The following is a 23,088-nucleotide window of genomic DNA, read 5'->3' on the forward strand; positions in this document are numbered from 1 at the left end:
ACTCTCCCTCTTTGCTATACGTCGGATGCGCCTTCCATTAGCTTTACAATGCTTGAATTCTATTAGGTTTTCAGCTGTAGGATAGCGAGACAGCATGCCCCAAGCTTTGTTCTGATCCTTTTTCGCCTTTTCGCATTCCTCATTCCACCATGGCTTAGCATTGGCCCTTCTGCCCGGTCCTTTGGGAATCGATTCATTTGCGGCAGATATGATGTATTTTGTTATGAACGCTGCCATACCCTCAACATCAAGGTGTTCTATAGTGCTATATAGCAGCGATGATAGCGCATAGAATAGTTCCCAGTTCGCTTTAGACAGCTTCCATCGTTTAGGAAATGTAGGGCCCTCCTGCTTACCGGTAGCTTGCAAGGCCACCGGGAAGTGATCACTATTATAGGGATTGTTGATCACCTTCCACTCTAGATACGGCATGAGCGAAGGAGAGGAGATCGAGAGGTCGATTGATGAGTACGTCTTATGTGCTGCGCTATAGAATGTAGGTTGTCCCTTGTTAAGCAAACATGCACCCGACGATAGCAAGTACTGTTCTATTATGCGCCCCCTCGCATCACAGCGCGGATCGCCCCAAAGCTGATTATGAGCATTTAGATCTCCAACCAATATAAAAGGTTCTGGCAGTTGGTCTAGTAGGTCTTCGAGCTCTGTTTTTGAGAGTCTATATTCAGGTGAGATGTATATAGAACATATAGTTATTAAGGAGTTAAGCAGTATTGCTCGAATAGCGACCGCCTCAAGAGGAGTATTGAGCGCCAAATGTTGGCTGGCTATCGAGCTTTCTGCTAATATAGCAACTCCACCGGCGGCGGAAAGGCCGCTATCGCGATCCTTTCGGTATATAACGTATTGTTTTAAAAAGTTATTGTTCGTCGATTTTAAATGGGTTTCCTGGACGCAAAAGACCTTGGGTTTATATTCGGACAGCAATTCCTTAATGTCGTCAAGGTTGCGTAAGAGTCCGCGAGCATTCCAATGGAGTACCTGAACTGCCATTATGCTATCATAGAGTAATGCTTCTGCATCGCAGAAGACCCGACCCAAGGTCAAGTAATCGTTTCCGTGTTCTGCTCACCTCTTGAGCTTGCCTCTCGGCAAGCGCTCAAGGGAGTTCTGGCGGCCTTTCGGCGGTAGTGCCGAAGGGCCTTGTGTTAGATCCATTGTCTCCTCAGAGACGCTGGATGAACGCGCGCTGCGCGTCTGGGCATTAGGTTTAGGCCTCTCCTCGGAAGGGGAGGTCTTTTGGACCGTTGAGCCACTGGCCTGCTGGTCCTTCTTAGGTGGCGGGGTGGAACTAGCCACACCCGCCGTGGGGGCAGGTGGCCTCGTCGTCGCCCCAATGTCTGGGGTCCGGACGGCCACCGGAAGCTGCTGCCGCACTGCCCCCTTGAATGCAGCATCAGCGTAAGTCCTGTGACTAACGATTGAAAAACGTCGCCGTGCTTCTTTGAAAGAAATGTTTTCCCTGACTTTGAGTGATATGATGTCTTTCTCGCGTTTCCATGCAGGGCAGGCCCGGGAGTAGGAAGGGTGCCCTCCATCACAGTTGATGCAGTGGGGTGTGTTGCTGCATTCATCTGCAGGGTGATCATGAGAGCTGCATTTAGCACACGTGAGCCGCCCCCGGCAGCTTTGAGATCCGTGGCCATACCTCTGGCACTTAAAGCAGCGCCGGGGATTGGGTATGTAAGGTCTGACATGCATTCGGATGTAGCCTGTTTCTATGTGCTCTGGTAATGTACTGCTGCCAAAAGTCAGGATCAAGTGCTTGGTGGGTATTTCTTTATCGTCACGTCGGATTTTGATTCTTTGGACATTGATTACATTTTGGTCACTCCAGCCCTCGAGCAGTTCAGTTTCACTGAGTTCAATCAGGTCATCGTCGGACACTACGCCGCGGACAGTGTTCATGGATTTGTGCTTTGTGATTGTGACAGGAACGTCGCCAAATGTCTGAATGGTATTCAGTTTGTCATGCTGGGTTTTACTACACACTTCAAGAAGCAGGTCTCCGCTTGCCATTTTTGTTACTTTGAAACCAGGTCCAAGCTTATCTGTGAGGGATCTTGACACAAGAAAGGGTGAGAGATTTCTGGCTGTTCTTTCTGGCTGCTCACAATGCACGACATGGAATCGGGGAAAGGCATCATTTATTTGAGGTGGAAGCTTCAAGGTTACTTCGGTGCGCACTCTTTTGTGAGCACGATCATGTAATGGGGGAAAAGAGTTTGCCATCAAATAGTCTTCCTGTTCGGCAGCGGTGCTAGCCGCCCACCAGCGAGCCCAACAAGGGGACGTTGCAGGTTTCAAAGACCTGCAGACGTCAGCTATACACTGCAGCTATAACCCAATATATATGCCCAAGACTGGACATAGTACACAAGGTTAACCCTTGCCGCCTAGAAAAACGGAAGTGAATTGAAAAGAGGAGAGGACAGGAAAGATTTAAAGTGAGAGAGAAAGACGAAGCTGAGAGGAGAGAGAGACAGGAAAAGGCGACTGCCGATTTCCCCTGGGTGGGTCAGCCCAGGGGTGCCGTCTACGTGAAGCCGGGGCCAAAGAGGTGTGTTGCCTCTGCCGGGGGGCCTTTAAGGTCCAATCACCCGGCGTCGGCTCAACCCCCAGGATCCCCTTTTCCCCGGACACGGCAAAGCCACGCACGGCTAGGCGTGGGAGGGGGTCGAAACCCCCCCGTTAGCTCGGGTCCGTGGTGTCGCTACACACCAAACGCCTGCTTGCGCAGACGCCCCTGCGGGGAGAAGAAAAATGATGCCAGTCCTCGCTTGAATACCTTAGGAATGGTGATCCTGCCCTCGAGGTATTCCACAAGGCCCCTAAGTTCCGGGTAGGCACTTATGGTTCGCAAGAAGCAGTCATCATACTGGCTGTCCTGCAGTAGTGGGTCAATGGGGGTATGAGACAGGCAGTCGGTGAAGGAGTGTTTTCTTCCAGACTTGTAAACGACGGTAATGTCGAATTCTTGGAAGTCTCAGGCTCCACCGTGTGAGGCGAGCCGAAGAGTCCTTCAAGTTAGCTAGCCAACACAAGGAGTGGTAGTTGCTCACAACGTTGAAGAGCCGGTCGTAAAGGCAGGTGCGAAACTTTGATGCAACCCAGATGATGGCAAGGCACTCCTTTTCTGTTGTTGAATATTTGCTTCCGCTTTAAATAGTGACCGGCTAGCATAACTGATGACCCTTTCCAGTCTGTCATTCCTCTGCCCAAGGATGGCACCAAGTGCTACGCTGCTTGTGTCAGAGTGGATTTCCGTATCGGCATTTCGTCGAAATGCGCAAGTGTTGAAGGCATCTACAGGCGCCGTTTGAGATCTTGAAATGCTTCGACTTGCGCCGTTTCCCACTTGAGTTCCGCGTCGGTCTCCGTGAGGTGAGTTAGTGGCTCAGCAATCCGTGAAAATTCCTTGACGAAGTGTCTGTAATAGGCGTAGAAGCCGAGAAATCGGCGTATGGCCTTCTTGTTGGGGGGCGGCAGGAAGGCAGTGATGGTAGCTGTTTTCGCGGGTCGGGGCGAACTCCAGACTTGCGAATGACGTGGCTTAAGAACAAAAGCTTGTCGTACGTGAAGCGGCACTTTTGTGGCTTCAGGGTGAGTCGGAGGTCTTGAATGCTTGAAGTACAGCTTCAAGGCACCGGAGGTGTTGTCGAAGCTTCAGCAAACACAACGACATCGTTCAAGTACACAAGGCATGTATGCCACCTCAAGCCAGACAGCACTTCATCTATAATGCACTGGAACGTCGCAGGTGCCGAGCAAGGACCAAAGGGCATGACCCTGAACTCGAACAGGCCGTCTGGTGTTATAAGGGCAGTCTTTTCTCGGTGCCTCTCTTGTCAACTTTGATTTGCCAGTAGCCGGTCTTGAGGTCCATCGACGAAAAGTGCTTTGCATTGTGGAGTCGATCCAGGGCGTCGTCTATTCGTGGGAGAGGGTACACGTCCTTATTCGTGATTTTGTTCAGGCGACGATAATCGATGCAAAAACGTAGGGTCCCCATCTTTCTTCTTCACTGACACCTCAGAAGACGCCCACGGACTCTTGAACGGCTGGATGATGTCGCCGTGTAGCATTTCATCGACTTGTTTATTAATTGCCTCATGTTCTCGCGTTGAAACTCGATACGGGCTCTGACGAATTGGTCGAGTATAGTCTTCTGTTACAATGCCGTGTTTTGCAACTGGTCTTTGTTGAATCTGCGATAACGACGAGAAGCAGTCCTTGTATTGTCGGAGCAAGGCTTTGATCTGTTCTTGCCTGTGCTGGGGAAGACTAGGGTTGACGTCAAAAGTGGGTTCTGGCCCTTGCGTTGTTGCAGAAGGCTCGGTAATATCTGTGAGGGTGAAAGGATTGCTGGCTTCCACAATTTCTTCGATAAAGGCAACTGTCGTGCCTTTGTTGATGCACTTGTATTCGTTGCTGAAATTTGTGAGTGTCACCTCTGCTTTCCCTCCATGAAGTTCGGCTATTCCTCTTGTGAAGAAAATGAAGTGACGGACCAACCGATGCTGGCCGCCCTCGATGACTCCTTTCAAGTCTGTGCTTTCTTCGGTGCCGACAGAAATGATGATGCTGGAGAAAGGCGGAACAGTGACCTGCTCATCAAGCACATTCAATGCGTGATGATGATGATGACGATATATGGTGTGACCCGGAAACAGAACATGTGACCCGTGTTCTTTTTCAGGGTCGCATGTTCTCATAAGATATACACTCAAACCTCGATATAACGAACACGAATATAACGAATTATCGGTTACAACGAATCAAGTTAAGAATAGTCTTGTAGTAGATACAGTGTTACAAATAAACGTTTATAACAAATTTTCGGATATAACAAAGTTATTTTCGTGGCAGATGTGACTTTGTTATAATGAGATTTAAGTGTATATATATATATATATATCTTACGAGGAACTGCTTTATTCATCCGTATATATTCATCCACTTAGGGCGGCAACCTATATCTATAGGTCGCCGCCCTAAGTGGGCGGGCCCCCCCTTCAATGAAGGCAGACTTTAAGCCCTGCATGTGGCATCGTTGATCGGACGGCATTCTGCACACAATACGCGTGTTTACTTGAAATCTTCGAAAAAATGTCGGAGGTGGTTTAGGGGCCCTTTAAGAAATATTATATCCTCATCCTCTTCTTGCCCAAGCTCAGATTTGTTTTCATCTATTCGAATACTGCCTTTCACGTCTCAGCGAAATTATAAAACCGCGATGTTGATTAATTCTATCGTTAACACCAACTTTCCACTACCTGCGAGTACGTTTTCTAACCCGACCCGTAACACAAGGCATGCAGGCAATGGCAAGTTCAATTAACCGTTCAATTAACTTCAATTAACCGTTCGGATTAACCGAACCGTTAATCCAAATCACTGGTGCTAAAATCTGAAACGCAATTCCACTTGAAATTAAACTTGCCCGCAACTTTAAAATGCACTTTGTAAATCATTCATGTTCTTAACCAAAGTTAAGCTCTCGTCCCCACTTTTTTATGACTCACCTGGCATATTTTTCTTTATTTTTTTTGTTTCTAGTTCTCATGTCAGTTCAATTGTTTTGATTCTTCAATGCAGTTAATTTTGTGCACAAACTGTGCTAATTATTTTCTGGTATCACTATCTTCTGTATTTTTACAATGTATGCCTTTAGTTGTTCTTTATTGCTTGTGTATTTAGCATATTGCAGCAATTTAGCATTTATTGTCATGTGTATTTAATTAGATAAAATATACCTTAGAAGCTACCCTGTCAATGAATTTGTATATAGATTCATAATAATATTAACTGCACCTCTGCTCCTGACATGTAATAAAATACTCATGTAATAGATTGGACCACTAACTAGCCACACAGGCTAATGGTCCAAATACTTTTTGTAACCATTTTTTTTATTAAGTTGATTGAATACATACTGATTGATTGATTGTAAAAACATGCAAGATAGGTCTTCACCTTGGGTGTCTGAAGAATTACACCAAACGCCGAAAAGGTGTCGTAGAGGAGCTTCTCATCCACCTCTGGGTCCAGGTTGCCAATGAAAATGTTTGCACCAACGTCTAGGTTCTTCTGGTGCGCTGACGCCTGAAAGCAATCGTAGGATCCAAAGTCAAGACACTGGTGGTCTGCACTGATCCATCATTAAGCAAATGTTTAGTGCTTCCTTCTAGCAGCACTTATATAGTAAACAGTTTTTATAGTGAGTGCACAAATTTTTATAGTGAGTGCACAAATGCAAAATGATTGCTTTAAAATGCAATGCACTGAAGTTGTGTACATTCTGAACTCTGACATTTTTTTCTTTCATGGGGGGAAGTGATTTTTCGACATGAAGTGTTACATCATTTAAGCTTGGATGATGAACAGCTCATTGATTATGTAGTATTTCCATGCGCTGATATCAAATGCCAACCCAGTTTTTATGTAGACTATGCCATTAATTTTAAAATGAATTAGAGGAAACACCATTTCATTACATATTTATCAAACTGGCTGCACAGATCTTGCAGAGTTAAACGTCATTGGATTCTATACATGTTAAGGAGTACAACAAGTGTAATCTTATGGTTGTAGCTGTCCTAGAACAAAAGTTATGAAGCTTCAAAGTTCTCATTCGGATGACTAAGAAAAAGCACTTTTCTTATTCCAACCTTTCGAAAAATGTATAACTTCCGAAAGTAGCATTTGGCACCTTATTGCACTCATTGAACACTCAGCCTTTTAGGAAGACAAAGAATGATTAAAACTGAGTGTGCCATAGCCGAGAAAAGCTTCATAAAAGATTGTAAGGTTACAAAAAAACAAAACAGGGAAAATAGCTTTCAGGATTCGTACAGGCTTGAAAGGACATTCAAGGCCCTGCTACAGATATTGCATGAACTAAAAGTTTCAAAAGTCTGACTAGTTTTATTGCACTAATACATATATTCTTATTACTATACTGAATGTCTAGACTCGCTCTCATCTAAAGTAGTTTGCAGCAGCTGCTGACACTTCTCTAGTAATAGCTGGGCTTCCCTATGGTAGAGTGCACCGCTTGCTTGAAGGGGAAAAAAAAGCAGCACAAATGCAGGCGTAAAGTCGCAAGGACAGAGTAAGTAGAGAGAAATCCAGGTGGGGAAGGAAACAGGCATGAAGTGCATAAACAGGCAGGGAGCCAGCACTTCATTAATGGTGTTTTTTGTTCTCCGTAAGTCCTGCAAAAGAGTGCGTACTGCTTCTGAAATGGAAAGTTTGCCCGGTCAATGCTAATCTAGCACAGAAAGCAGGTAGCACTGTCTACTTTGTGGCCACTGTGGACATTCGTGGACAAAGAGGACAGAAAGCAGGTCACATTTTGCTACTGAAATTCAAGGGATTTCAAGGACAGAAAAATATTCCAGGACTTTCAAGGGCATGAAAATGTACTTTTCAAATTCCTGTGTTTTCAAGGGTTTCAAAGACATGTATGCACGCCGGCAATGATTCACGTGTTTTCAAGGGTTTCAAGGGCCTGTATGCACCCTGGCAATGAACAAAACACCGCCGGTTGCTGGTGTCATAATAAAAAGCTGTTATGGCTAAACTACTGACCTAGGATGCAAGAAAATTGGGGAGGTTATACATCAGTAATGGCAGAATCCAAAAACAACATTTCCATAAAATCGATTTCTTTGGCAACTTCTGCCCCCAAAAAGCAGCTTCCCCCCTTAAAGGGCCAGTAAACAACCCCGAGGTCCAAAAATTGTAATGCAGAGAATTACGCGCCCTTTTGCTATGTGAACATGCTGCCGCAAGAATTTTACGAATATGTGCTATACTAAGGAAGCTACAGGGATTAGAACATCCGTTTCAGCTGGTTTCAAATTTTCGCGCGGCCTCGCCACCCTTCTCCGCTACAAGGAGGGGAAGACGTAGCCCATCGTCATGACTCCACCCTCTTCGGCAACGTGACACGACATCACCAATTGACGTCATCGGCGAGCTCAATCAGTTGCAATGCACTTCCGCTTGCTGCGGCTCCTGGTTGTTTATTGTCTACATTGCCGCACGTGCTCTGTAATTATGTTGCCGGTAAAACGCACAATTGTTGCGGCAGTACTGTCTCCTCGGAGCTTTCAGCAAACAACCACCACGCTTTCGCGTGCATTTGTACAGCGCTCGACTTTCGATTGCTTGGATGCCAAGTTTTTCGTGCGGCTTCAAACTTATTATCAGCTCAGTGTGAAGAGCATAAATTTACGTTGGCCTTTTCGAGTCGCTGGCAGCAATGCAATGCGCAGTGTTCAATTTCATGGCAGTTTCACTTTTGCCGAGGTTTGCATTGGATGATAACAACGTCGGATCGTAAGTTTAATGCCACCTTGGATTTTTTTACAGCTCTAATTGACAGCATAATGACGAGGCACAAAAAGATGTTTCATGCCCACTTCGACCATGCATGTTTCCTACAGCGGCGTGTTTCATTTCAGATAATACCGACACCTGATCACGCACCGTGTTGACTGATTCGAATGTCACTTTGGTTGCTTCAACAGCTCGCTTAGTCAGCATCACACTATGTAATACCTACTGGGATCACGCATGTTTATGATTACGCCAAGATTTGTCCCCGATGACAACCGCATCTGGTTTCGCAAAGCCATCGAAAATTTTATTGCTGCCTTGGTTCTTTTTTTCAGCTCGTTTCCAAAGCGGCAGCTGTATATCGCCTGCGGCTCACGCGCATGCAAAGCTATAATATTTTACTAGCCAAAACCACGATATCATTATAAGGCACGCCGTGGTTGGCGACCTTGGATTAATTTCGGCCACCTGGGGTTCTTTAACGTGCACCTAAATCTAAGTACGCCAGTGTTACTGCATTTCGCTCCCATCGAAATGCAGCTGCCATATGCCGGAATCAAACCCACGACCTCGATCTTAGCAGTGCAACACCTCAGCCTGCTAAGCAATCACGGCGTGTTGCATGCAATGCCAATATATAAACGCTCAGTGCAAACATGCCGCTTAATTCTGTTTACACTTGAGCCGCAATGGGAAATGTACCGCCATCAGCTGAATAAAACATTTGTAGTACTCACAGTACGGTATTTAAACTGTGCTCCGCTGCTGTCACTTACATGCTCCGCTTACATAACATGCTCCGCTGCTGTCACTTACAAATGGTTTACTTGGAAAGACAGCGCAGTCTCGAAATCTACAGTGTCTGTCTATTTGTTGTAGCTTCACTTTAATAATGCACTTCCCTTTCAAATGAGCAAGGCCATCGCGTTTCTCCCCATCAATAGTTGGTAATACTGTGTGCGACAAAAACTGCTTCAAGGTGACAAGATTGTGAAAGCATCGCTTAGTTCGGTGAACTGCCATAATCCAATCTTGACGTCTCTGCTCCTCCCACTGCTTCCATTGGTAACAGTAGAACTTGATGGGCAATTTTCGGCTCTTCGGTATTTTTAAACCTTTGTGACAGTTCACAACGCAGCAGGAATGCATGCTTGCTTTCCAAGACGATGAAGGGGCACGAGAGAAAAGCGTGGAGAACCCCGCTTGCCATGCGTGCAATGGGAAAACCAAGCAAGCGTGACCCGTCCGAGCTACCAGAGATTACCCCTCTCTCTGCTTGGTTTGCAGCCGACAACTGAACAACGCTTCCTCCATGTGTAGCTCATGTCGAAGGCAAAGTGCTTGCAGGTGCTATGCAGTGCGAGGAATACATGCGCGACAACCCGACAACTGCGTGGCCAAAACCGCATCACCACAGGGCCAAGAAACGAGGTGCAGTTTCGTAGCGGTGGGTGGGAACAGGAACTGATGTTAACTTGTTGAGACCTGGTTCAGACCAATCGAAGAGCTCAGCGGTATGTCAAGTTGCCCATAGGCAAGTTTGTGTCACTGCACATACGTGGGGGATTGGTCAGGCGAAGGAAAGAGGCGCGCAAATTGTTTTGCGAAATGGAGGGTCTGCGCAGCGCTGTAATATTTGGAAAAGGTGATCGCCGCGGTTTACTGTCCGAATTGCCGAGCTTGTTTGGGGGGTGTAAAAAAAAAGACTGAGCCTGTTTGCTGGCTCTATAAGAATGCAAAGCATGTTGCCAACTTCATGGTTTTAGTTGAATTCCCAGTTCTTTATTTTTAACTGTGGAGCCTATTCTGCCGTATAGTGAACATAGATCAAGCAATATGCAAAATATATGGCATGGCAGCATGCTGTTTGGCAGATTGGCTGTCTAATTTTTTTTCTGCATTTTCAAGATTGTCTATAGACCAATCTAACAGTCATGAGAACATCTCAAGATGAAATTACAACACCCGTGTGCACTCAGTGCCATAATTGGTGATTGGCCAGAAATGCACACTATGCATTGTTGTGGGGAAACTTGTAACAATCTCCGTGAAGCAGGGCTTGACTTGGCATCCCTGATTTCATCGCAAAGTACTCGTCGAAGATCGACTAGACGAGTTGCATGCTTTGGAAATGCATACCTTGTTGACGCGGATGGGCTTTCCGTATAACTTGATCATGTTCATGATCTTGATGGCATAGTCAGCGTCCTCCTCTCCTAGAAACTCCACAAAGCCGTAACCCTGGTGGTGGCCAGTCACCCGGTCCTTGGGCATGTGCACGTTTACTGCATACCACACAAATGCAAAAGGTCAATGCAGTATTCAACAGATTAGAAGGGGAACAATATTTCATCATCAATCAGCACAGAGGAGTCCACTGTACATGGTCAAAATTGTAGAGGTCCCTACCAGTATGCCTTGAAGCATGTGGCCATAAGGGGGCTTATGTACCATGCACTAAATGTCATGTATATAAGGGGATTTGGAGACAGGGGATAAAGTTTTTGGTTTCCACTTGCCAGCAGTCCACCTCGTTCCTCGGCTGAATATGGTGTCCGAAGTGGGGTATCTCCATTAATGCTGACATGCCTAACGACCCGGTATCCACCCCCGCTGAACCCCCAGGCACTGTAACACTTTCTCAGTATGGTCAGAAAACGCTGCCGATTGGTAGTCGAGGCTCCTGAGAACACGCTAGCCAACCACTATAGTGCAGCATGCGACCTGGAATTGACAATAAATTTTAAATCGTTTTCTCTTCTTTCTACAAATGATGCCATATACCCAAATTCACAGCCATTGGCTGATCTGATTTGAGCACTGTGGGCTGCATATAATTACTGCAGCCACCATGAGAAACCACCACGTGCCTGCTCACCATCACACTGAAAGTAGGCCGCGCATAAAAAAAAAAGTGCTCAAGGTAATGACGTGTGTGTGATGTTGTGACTTCTTTCCCCCATGCCATCCCTCCCTGCTTAGCTTCCAGTGTGTTCGTCAGGACGAGTGAAGAGAGAAAGCAATTACAGCGTACAACAAATCTCCGTAACTCCGCTCATACTTGACTAACTCCGCTCGTACTTGACGGATTCTAAAAATTTTTGCGATGGTCGATTCATGAGGCAATAAACTCCTTTAGTGAAGCCAAATCTATGGATACTTGGAAAAGTGTTGCAGGGTCCCTTTAAAGAAAATGCCCTTATTTAAAAGAATTGGAATCCACTAAGGCGGATTCCAATTTGGCTGCATCCGTTGAGCAATCGCTGCATCATGGAGGCTCCGATGCACTGAACTACACTGCCTTTGCTGTCATGGACTTCCTTTCCTGACCAATCATGGCATCACACAGCTTCCCCAGCCGTCCTAGAGCCCAATATCCCTCCGTCAGATATCGTTTTCTTCCCCCGACTAAAAAGGGTCCTGAAGGATGGCACCATGGCTCAGTCCAAGGCAATGAAGAGGCAATTCGCCTCGCATGCTACCGATGGCGGCGCTGCGAACGGCGCTCTGGTGACGCAAGCAGGGGGATTTGCCTTTTGTTGTCTGCTAGGCTCTGGCTAGAGCAGCTGCATTTTCATTATAGTTCGCTCGTGTCGCACGACACTCTTCGACTACTAACTGTATTTTCTTCTAGCAATAGTTCTTTAAGTGGCTGCCGGCCTCACAGAAGGTTGAGAAACATTTACGTTTAATGTATCTTCTAGCTACCCACAGCCATCGCGCTCGGGATTATGTCCCTGAGTTAGTGGCATAACTCAGTGGGCTGGGTGGCGTTGACATGTCTAATGTGAAAGCGTAAAAGTCTCACCAAGAGAGTTAACGAGAGTCTACGCTGCTTTGGAAGAGGAGCGCAATCAATTTTAGGGCTTATTCAAAAAACTTAGTGTTGTATAAACAGCACTTGAGTCGAATGAAAATTCACACTTCGCTCAATCGTAGTCAGGTGGACCAGTGTACAAACATTTACCGACGAAATAAAATCGATAAATTCACTGACCAGCGTGTTATTGCAGACAAGTAGCGTGGATTGGGCGAGTTGGACGCACATTACACGTACTATCGGTGCCGAATTAAATGCCAGCAGCGGAGCGTGCGGTACAGTCTACACCCTCATGATTAGCGATAGATACACTCACGCAGTTTACCCAGCGATGCTACCGAGGACTTCTGATTTGGAGCAATTTTTGGAGCAGCAAAATTTTCATTTTGGAGCACTCTGGAGCAGCAAAAAGTTCCATCTTGGAGAACTTTGGAGCAGCTAATTTTGCATCTTGGAGCATGCTGGAGCAGCTAATTTCACATCCTGAAGTACACTGGAGAAGCATGCTGCATTTACATTCAAAGACCTGAATAATTATTATAGGGTTCTTATGAAGACCTAGAAATATTTCAATTCATTGCAAATCTCACGGAGAAAATCATCCCGGGAGCCCTCTGTATTTCACTTAATAATGCAAAAATAATGGCGTCATGCACTTGAGTGTTCTCGAATGACCTATTCAGCGACGTTTTTTTCAAAATTGCCAAATAAACAAAATACTGGATACTGGAAACTGTACTTTATGACATAACACCCTAAATACATCTACGTAATTATCAGCAGAAGTGGTAGACAAATGCCGCAACATACAACAGTGTTTCAATGCTAAAGTTTCACACTATCGCCAATGCATTCCCCTAAAGCGACTCAAAGGCAAAGGCCTGGTTCTTTTTCTCTTCGATAGATTGCATCGCTGGGCGCAACATGACGTCACTTAGCTGAGCTCAGAAAGCCAACTTCTTCCGACACTCCCTCCCCTCCTTCTGAGGCCCTGTCTGTGCTGTAGCAAGAGCATTCTCGCACTTCTTCCAGACTATCGCTCGCTCATGCGCTAGGTTACCTGGAAGATCGAGAACTGCTTTAAGCCAAGCATCCACAAAAGTGTCCGAAAGTGTGTTCAACGGGACCCCCCCCCCCCTACACATGATTTAACAAACTTCGTTTTCCTTTTACAGCGAAGCTGTATACGGCTAGGGCATTCCCTAGTGCCCTCTAGAGAGCAGTGCAAAAAAATAATGCGTAATGTGCGTTAACAGCCCGGCCGTTAACAACTTGGCCTTACATACCAAACTGGCAGGCACTAAAAGGCTTCGCTGGGTCCAGCTTACACAGTGGAATGGCTCCTCATTTTTTAACAGCGAAGCTGTTTAAGCTATCAGCAACTTGTGCTCCGTCGTGCAAAACCAAAACTCATCAGGTGAGTACGAGCGACAGAAATTGGGGCAAGCCCCACAACCAAGTATAGCAGGTACGAGCGTCAAACGAAAACTCTGCTCGGCGAAGTGGAGCACGTGAAAGGGAGAGAGTAGGAAAGAGAGGAAAATAGAGAAAGAAAGGTAGCAATAGAAAGAGAAAGAACGGGAATAAATACATAAAAAAATAAAAAGGCAGAAAAAGACAGAGAGAGAGAAGAAAACGATAAGAAACGAAAAAGAGATAGAGAAAACAGAGAGCAAGACTGAAAGAAAGGAAGATAGAAATAGAGAGACAGAAGCAGAAAGAAAGACAGAAAGAAAGAAGCAATAAATAGACAGAGAGGGAAAGGCAAGAGAAAGAAAGACAGGAAGAGCGCAAAGAGAAAGAGAAAGAAATAGAACAAAGAAAGGACAAAATAAAGAGACTCTTCCTTCAGGCTTGGCACCACTAGTGCGAAGCTGCCATAATTAAAGTTTCTTTTTATTGCGATAGCAATTATATGTACGCTCTCGACGGATTTTTAGCGTCACCGTTGCCGCCATTTTTGCCATCATTAAGCGTCACCATTGCCGTCAAGACAGCTTCTTGGGACCCATAAGTGCCAATGACTTCGCCGAAAAACAGCAAACCGACCCGGAACTGAGATGCCTGGCAGAGTACTTGAAAGGCAAGACCACCGTTGTACCCAAGGTTTCCAGGCAAGGATTGGCGTCGTTTTTCTTGCAGAACGACATCCTCGAAAAGAAAAACTTCTCGCCGGCCCGAGCCAACTACTTTGCTGTTGTACCTTCAACACTGCAACCAGAAATTCTGCAGACCCTGCACGACGACCTGACGGCTAGGCACCTCGGTTTTTCTCGCCCACTCACAAGGATACAAGAAAAGTACTACTGGCCACGCCTAACCGCTGACATCGCTCGTTATGTGAGGATATGCCGGGACTGTCAGCGACGCAAGACACTGTCGACAAGGCAAGTGGGATTTCTTCAGCCAATCCATTGACCTCGTAGACCCTTCCAGCAGATCGGGAAGGATTTGCTGGGGGAATTTCCAACGTCGACGTCAACCGACAAGTAGATCATCGTAGCCATGGACTACCTCACCCGCTATGCCGAAACCAGGGCCCTGCCTAAAGGAAGTGTCGCCGAGGTAGCCAAGTTCTTCGTTCAGAACATTGTCGTTTGTCATGGCGCCCCAGAAGTCCTCATCACCGACAGAGGCACGGCCTTTACTGCTGACTTAATGAAGGCGATCTTGGGATACAGCCAGACAAGCCACCACTGTACCACCGCCTACCCCTCACAGACCAATGACCTCACCGAGCGTCTAAATAAGACCATCGCTGACATGCTGGCCATGTACGTTGATGTCGAAAACAAGACATGGGACGCCATCCTTCCATACATAACATTCGCTTAAAATATGGCAGTGCAAGAAACAACGCACATGACGCCATTCAAGCCAGTTTACGGAAGGAGCCCCTCGACTACGCTTGATGTCATGCTGCCAACCGTCAGTGACGAGGACCACCTGGATGAAGACCACTCCGACACCTTGCCCGCCTACGCATCAAGAAGCAGATGACTGACAGCCGCCGTTACAATCTTCAGCGACGCTTCGTGGAATACCAGCCCGGCAACCGCGTCTAGGTCCGGACCTATACGCCGACGTGGACTAAGTGAAAAACTTCGTTGGCGATACTTCGGCCCATACAAGGTACTTCAACGTCTTGGCACTCTGGACTACGAGGTCATCCCAGACGGCATTACAAACTCTCAGCGGCGCCGCACACGACCTGAAGTCATCCATGTCGTGCGCCTTAAACCATTTTATATGCATTAGCGAACCTGAGGACTCTACGTTTCGCTTTCTTTATCATTGTTGTTTCCTTGTGTATGCATATTTTTTCCCTTTCCATGTTCTGTTTTAAGCATCGAGACGATGCTTTTTCAGAGGGGGGCAATGCCACGTGCACTCCTTTTTGTTTTTCTATGTAACCGATTCATTACACGTATAGCCACTGCCTTTTGTAAACCGCGCCCAAATGTCTGGGAAGCTTCCAGATTGCAATGAGTGCAGTGGAAAACCAAGCAAGCGCAACCCATCCGAGCTACCGGAGATTCCCCCTCTCTGCGCTCAATTTGCAGCCGACAACTGAACAACGCTTCCTCCACGTGTTGCTCATGTCGAAGGTGAAGTGCGTGCAGGTGCTATGCAGTGCGAGGAATATACACGTGACAACCCAACAACTGCGTAGCCAAAACCAGATCAACGCAGGGCCAAGAAACAAGGTGCAGTTTCGTAGCGATGGGTGGGAACAGGAATTGACGGTAACTTGTTGAGACCTGGTTTAGACTATTCGACGAGCTGAGTGGTACGTCCCCAGGGGCAAGTTTGCGTCACTGTGCGTTCGAGGGGGATTGGTCAGGCGAAGGAAAGAGGTGCGGGAATTGTTTTTCGAAATGGAGGGTCTGCGCAGCGCACAGCGCTGTAATATTCGGAAAATGTGATCGCCGCGGTCTACTATACGAATTGGTGAGCATGTTTGGGGGGTGTAAAAAAAAGTCGGTGCCTGTTTACTGGCCCTTTAAGGACACGCCCGCTGCATGGGGTGGAGGCGCCAAGTCATACCCTTTCTCAACAAATAAAACTGGTGTGCGTTTTTATTTATTGTTTCTTGGGGCAGCAGCAGCATCCCAGACAGTTCTGCCAGTGATGTTTTTAGAAGCCAGTGATCATACAAGTTGTTTAGAAAGTTTTTTCCACTAAAGAAGAAATCATGGATTACCAACTAGCCCTAACATGCACATTGCGAAAATCATACTAGTAGTCATAATTATACGGTGCATGCATAAGTGTGAAGGGCGAAATGCACAGTGTCCCATGACATCTTGTTGCCCCTTCCTAATCTTAGTACACATTTCCAGCATGACACTAATGCACAGCGGCGCAAGTGACAAGCCTTCCACGACAATAGACCAAGGTTAAAAATTCTGGAACCGAGGTGGTCCGCTGTTATTATTTTTTTTTTACGCAGTGGGGTAAGGGCTGTTCTTTTGGGAGAATTGTGGGAGGGTTGCTCAAGCTTTGGGAGTCTCTTGGGCAAATTGGGAGAGCTTGGATGTACGCACATACTATTTATAACCACTTTTCATGAATAAAATTCTAAAACTTTGTTTAGGAGGGAGAACACTACTTCAAGCACTATGAAATATCATTTTTCAATCAGCAGTACTGCCTTGATTGATGTTCTCAGTGGTCATGGTAGTGGTTATTAGAGAGCAGGTGTGGTTAGTTTACATCGAAGCCAACACAAAATGGAAGTGCAACAGGGCATGACCAACTCGGCATGATTTGGTCCTGTAGGATGAAGACACTGATTGGAGGGCACAGGGTAAGATTTTGCAATCCAGAAAACGTCGTAGGAGTTCGGGTGCATGCAGGGTACTTGTGCAACACCTTGCATCTTGGGGAACCTCTGACATGCGAGCATGCATGCCAGGCAGGCAGGCGCCTCTGCCTCAAGATGCCTTCAGTGGCTGAATGCCATTGCTGATGACCCTAAACTAGACCAGCACACGTATCCACCCTATTTATTGTTCTAGAGCAAAGCAACTCACCGACTGGTCCCGCCTGGACAAACAGCTCCCACAGGATCGTGTCCGACACCTTCTCATCCAGGCCTCCCACATAGATGGTGGCATCTGAAAAGGTATGCACACCACTGCCAACATATTCTTGAAATATCATTGACAATGTACGGGACACGAACAGTTGAAGGCCTAACGAAGACTTGCCTAAATGCTGGCTTCATTGATACACGTTGCTCGGCCATCATACTTGGTAAGTGAAGGACACTTATGGTGCCCCGTGTCATTCTGCACATGGAAGTTCCAAGACTGCTAGCCGAATGTCAAATAACGCGTTCGTGCCATCGTTGGACTCGGGTAGTGCACAAGACATTGATGAAACACTTTTTGCCCGGTCACTCTTCTGCACTGCTCGAGACAAAGCTAAACTGTTGCTGACTGTGTTGACACCGGTGAACTGTCATGGCCTAGTATTATGAAGAAATTGGCGCTGTGCATATGCCTGATATACATTTCGTGTACTTTACAAACAAGCTTCTCATTCTATCTTTGGCGCGTGATCGTGCATGAAGCAGAAAAATGGCAACATATCGGCATGTTAATTAAAAAGTAAACCAGCAGCCTAGGCACTGTAAAAGCATCTAACTGCATACACACAATGATATCCCGGATGAAAGTTAGCTGTGCGGGCTCTCGGTACATTTGAATTTCCCGCCCCGCTTAAAGGGGTATTGACATGAATTTAAAATATTTTTGCATTGTTGTTCTAAATAAGAACACTGGTGTCGAGAACCCTAAACAGAGTATTGTGGTGCCTGGGAATACACGGAATCTGTTTGTAATACTGCTACCTTAAAAAAACATTTTCGGTTCGATGTCGAGGGGGCAGCTTCTCCATGACGTGTCATCGAAGTGTGATGTCATCGGAAGAAAGCAACTCGCACAGATTTGCAATCTGCTCGTGATGCACGCAAACAATGATGAGTGAGTTGTCATCCAGCGACCCTCACCAGCTGTGATTTAGACTGCATGCAGGATGCAGAATTCGCAAACTCAGTGGAACTGTGTTGACTCGTCAGGATAATGTCCATTGCGGTGGGGCTGGCTTGCAGATGTTCAACGACAAAATTTTAAAACTAACGTCAAATAGTGTATACGTGTTGCCTGACCTGGTATGTGGAGAGCATTAACACTGTTCATGTGACGTCATTTCCACCGCTGTCGCCCTCTCCTGCCATCCCTGGCTACCTACTTCAGTACACGTGTTGCAGCACGAGGTGTTCAGGGGTTGTCAGCTGTTGCTGTGCGCAATGTTGAACATCAAACAGTGCGGTTTTTTGCTGTCGTACTCCGATGAGCTCATTGGACCAGGAAGACCTCGAATGTTCGCTCGATACGAGACTATAGGATCAAGATGTGTGACACGTCGACCTGTACCGGATTTTCATCAGCAGAGATGTCACCACAGACTCCTGCTTCTTGCCTGCCCCGACCTACGTGGGCACATTACCTCGTTTTCACTACAAATTATGTGGCCCAAGGACAAGTCATACCCAAAGTACCTCCAGGCCACAATATTTTACGAGTGGATAAGTGGAGCAAAACAGCTCCCATCGAAAACGAGTCATCCTGCTGAGCTAGGTAAGTTTACAGATACTGTCCACGCTACAAAGTAGTTCATGCAGCGCAAAATTGAGACTTTCCATATGTTTTGATGCTAAGGCTTTGATCGGCATTTGTGGAAACAGCCGGGAAAAAAGATTATGTGAGTGCAAGGTAGAGACTTCGCGCGGTACGTACCGGTAATGCCTATCACTTTTTCTGTCTGGTATATTCGTGCCCCTTTTTTTCCGTTGCATTTTATTCTGTTGTTGTGCGCTAATGTACAGTGGAGCCTCCGAAAATGATGGAGACTGTTTTAAGGATTTCATCAAAGGTTAGAAAGAATGGAGAGTCCTCGTGTATTCGTTTGTATATTGTGTCCGTTGTACCGAGTTTAATCATGAACGGAGAGTTTACCTGACTGATCGGAATGTTAACCTAGGGGACTTAATTGCACTATACTTCAGACCGCCAGTGAATTAAGTTTGTTTGTTTCACATCCATTTTCACTGTTTGTTTCAATGCAGCCCCCCAAACCCCCGCGTTAGTCATCATGGTTTCAGCAGCCTGCTTCACACGCGTCAGCGTGTGAAGGAGGCACGCAGTGGTCATGGCGAAGTTTGTAGGTAATCATGGTATAAGCTATCTCTGTTTACATGGAAGTGCTTGGATAACACTCACACATATTGAAGTTGCGTCTGAAGACGCGAATATTATCAAGGCTCTTCAAGTCATTGCTTTTAATCTGCGCCAGCCAAACACGCCGGTGGTTTTCAGGAAGTCGCAATGTGTGTTCACAATGTCGGATAATAACTTTCGGCAAAGAGAACACCCCGACGCTTTGCTCCCTGTTTGTGGGCTGCAAAATTGACTTGCTTCACCAGCAGTTGATAATTGCACAAGCTTGCATCGTGAGGCCGAACTGAGCGGGCGCAAGCACGAGGAAACAACACAGCAGCGGTCGGCGACCGCGTCATTAGGTACCCAGGCATGTCAGCGGTGCATTCTGGAAGTGACGAAAGGGCGCTGCATGACGCACGTGCACACTATGTATAGACGAATTGCACCGGACATATGTCATGAAAATGCAGTGGCGCTGTCGTCGGGCATTTAGTTTCGCGCGGTAGGCAAAAGACGCAGTGCCTGCCGTGTTGCTGCCACATTTTCGCTGGTTCGTGCACTGCTTACCGTCGTGCAATGAAGAAAAAAACGGTGTACTGACGAGATGCGTTGCGGCTACTTATGCAGGAAGGCACTGTCCGCTTTCTTGTTACGAAGACCGTCGCAAGAAATTGGCCGCAGCTGTTAAACATGAGAACTCGTCTGCGACGCCGGTTCATCGGTGATGTGACAAAAATTGAGTGGTTTGCGCAGCTCGTTTTATTATAATGAAAACGGTTAGGTTTGTCCAAAGTGTGTCATTGTAAAGTCTCGCATAGCATTTTTTGGCATAAGCCTTGTGTGGAGCCATTGCAAGCATGCTTACCTCAGAGCATATATGTAAGCGGTGTGGATAGCATTGTAATATGCGGAAAATTCATCACGACTGAAAAATGTGGAAGTCAGAGGGCTCAAAATGATTTTGTAGTATTCGCATGTACTAAAGGTGTGGCTAGGTTCATTAATGCAGCAGCGAATTAAAGCACGACTTCGGCTGTACTTTTCATGTTGTGTGCGGCTGCGATGTCAAATGCAACACAAGCGGATTGGACACTGCTGTTCTGGCTGCGATACGCATTAAGACATTTCCATGTCTGTCAGACTCCACAGACAAACTGCAAGTGTGAAATGTTCTGAGTCTGTTTACGGGCTATAGGCCTTCGCGGTCTCGATTTCAGCGTACGGGCGGAGCCGCAACCCATGAGCATATCTACATTTCTGTCAGGTTCGGCATGGCGAACCTGACAGATATATAGCAGCCTTGTCCATGGCATGTAGCAATTGTTTAATATGTTATCGATGCTGAATCGCCAGTTAAAGTGTCACCAATATCGCCCTTTAAGTTTGAATGAGTAACTAACCCGGCAAATTTGTTTTTGTACTATTTACCGTAACGATTATGGACCTGTTTGTATTTTTACTCCGCGCATTTTCATACCGTAGCAAATAGCGTCTTGCGGGGCTAGGAAGTCCATTCTTGCATTAGGTAACAAATTAAAATGTACACGTGTGACCTAGACTACAGGAACGTCAATGGCATTTCGCGAATCAGCCACATTTGTGGCGTAAAGATACCTAATGTTATGTTGAGGTTATCAGAGGTAGAGTTGCACGTCAACATAGCTTTTGTATGTGCACTTCTGAGACCACGTGACAACTGGCACAGCAGCTGCAAAGCTGCTGTGCCAATTGTCACGTGATCATAGAGGGCGGTGGCGAGCTTTGGGCTGGGCGGAGCCTACGCGCCGCGACGTCGCTACAAGCGCCACAGTATGTCGACGGCGCCTACCCGTTTATAAACATGGAGCCCTTTTGCGATGTCTCAAGATTGTGTCAGTACTCTGTTAAAATTTGGTGGAAATATGTGAGCACTTATTTCATGTCCTGCAGCGCTGCTACGTTAATAAAGAAAGTGTCCCGACATTAAAAAGTGCAACACTTGCAAAGCACCAGTTACACGACAAAAGATGCACATGCGATGCGAGGAACACGCGCTGGAGCATCTCGATAAGACCTTCTTTAGCATTCTCTCACAAGTGGAGGTTGAGCGCGAAGGGGGAAGAAAGATGCGGGCTTTCCCTCCTACCTTTTCTTTCACTTCAAGCCTGAAATTCTGTCTTGATTGGACATTCAAAGATGCCCAGCGCGCCGTGAAGCTCGTTTTCAACGCGCAGTGGATTCACCAGTAACTGCATCATTTCGAGTGCACGGCACGAACATCGGCACGCGAAGGCAAAAGTCGGAGGTGCTAAACCGTGTTTTAATTGCAAATGACGCGAAGGCACTTTCGGACGCAATCGGATTTCTTTGCCGCAACTGGCTCCTTTTTACAGGCTGAGAAATAAATTCAATGGTGATAGGCAAATGCGCTACAGGTCGATCTCAATAGCGATCAAATACACCGTGTGCGAAGCCAGTGTCACGTAAACTCAGGTGTCAGTACTTTTTTTCGCAGCTACCCAGTGCCGGCAAACGTCAACTAAAGTTACTTCACACTTAAATTCAGCATGGCAACTACTGGAACATTGTGCCATGGGTTCAGCCCCTTTTACTGATGCATTCTAGTCACTTAAATAACGATTCAGTAATTAAATTTAACCGATCACCTAAACGTATTCCCGACGATTACACGGACCACATGCCGACAGCAAACAGCGCATATTACTCAAAAGGTTAGCAAGACAAGACCACTTGAACCTCGACACACACGTACAAATAATCTCCACACAATTAAACTGCTGACCACAAGCTTACTAAAGTTGAAATTAGTTGAACAAAACGCAAACCTTGATTTCGCTCGGCGATTGGGCCAGCGGCCATGTTGTGATAAAACGTGTTCTCAATGACGATGGATTGTTACTATATAATTGTTACTGATAGAAAATTTTCACGTTTTTCACAATGTTTTCATGAATCGTAGACGAAGAATAAAAACAGCGCTAAACACGGCACGAAAAGAGGACACATACACGGTGCTGTGTCCTCTTCTCGTCCCGTGTTTAGCACTGTTTTTATTCTTCGTCTACCATGGGGCACCAACCAGCCCAATAAAGCAAATTGTTAAAGTTTTTTTCACGAATGAAAGTTTTAGACCTCTAACCCACACATAAATTAATCTGAATCCTGAAAGCGTTTTAACTAATAACTAAGTTTGGTTTCGCTTCCGATTCGCGGACAACTTGTTGGCAATGAAGGAAAGGCTACGGGGGCGGAGCTACTGCATATGTACTCCTCCGCCGAGTAGTCCGGTTCGGCGCGCGTTTCGAATTTAGTTTTGGTTTGTGAACCTTCCGTATCGCCTGTGACGGCCGTTTGATTATTCGAGCAGCCGTCACAGGCTTAGACAACCATCTGCTAGTGAAATTCGTCACACACTCCTTCGGCGAGTCGTCGAAAAAGCTGGATGGTGACGAGCGCTCACCTGAAGACGAAGACGCCATTTTGACGGTGAGGTGCACGTGAAAGGTGCGACTACACTGTAGTGCGACGATCTCACAGGCGCAAAAACGCGAAATGAAACTGCATAAAGTAAACAAATATAAATATCTCCTTGGTGCGTGCTGACCCTCTTTTCAAACAGCTTCCTGTGGAAAATAAAGTGAAAAATGGTGATAACAAGATCGAGTACACTGAAAT

The 23,088-nt window shown here is 46.3% G+C and overlaps 1 protein-coding gene across 2 annotated transcripts in view; it reads right to left on the reverse strand.

The window, feature by feature from the left end:
• LOC119390928 (splicing factor 3B subunit 4) overlaps positions 1–22,376 on the reverse strand; it is a 65,734-nt gene extending 43,358 nt beyond the window's left edge. Inside the window, exons 1-4 of one of the 2 annotated variants that reach the window (XM_037658644.2) lie at positions 22,239–22,376; positions 17,221–17,304; positions 10,504–10,649; positions 5,995–6,123 (exon numbers count right to left, since the gene is read on the reverse strand). In XM_037658644.2, coding sequence (XP_037514572.1) covers positions 5,995–6,123; positions 10,504–10,649; positions 17,221–17,304; positions 22,239–22,272 — 393 coding nt within the window. In that variant the 5' untranslated portion in view covers positions 22,273–22,376. The remainder of the gene's footprint in view (positions 1–5,994; positions 6,124–10,503; positions 10,650–17,220; positions 17,305–22,238) is intronic. The other variant, XM_049414982.1, reaches the window with a different exon arrangement.
• Positions 22,377–23,088: the final 712 nt, after the last annotated feature.

Source organism: Rhipicephalus sanguineus, chromosome 4 (assembly GCF_013339695.2).
Source record: "Rhipicephalus sanguineus isolate Rsan-2018 chromosome 4, BIME_Rsan_1.4, whole genome shotgun sequence".
In the NCBI taxonomy this organism is placed as follows: domain Eukaryota; kingdom Metazoa; phylum Arthropoda; class Arachnida; order Ixodida; family Ixodidae; genus Rhipicephalus; species Rhipicephalus sanguineus.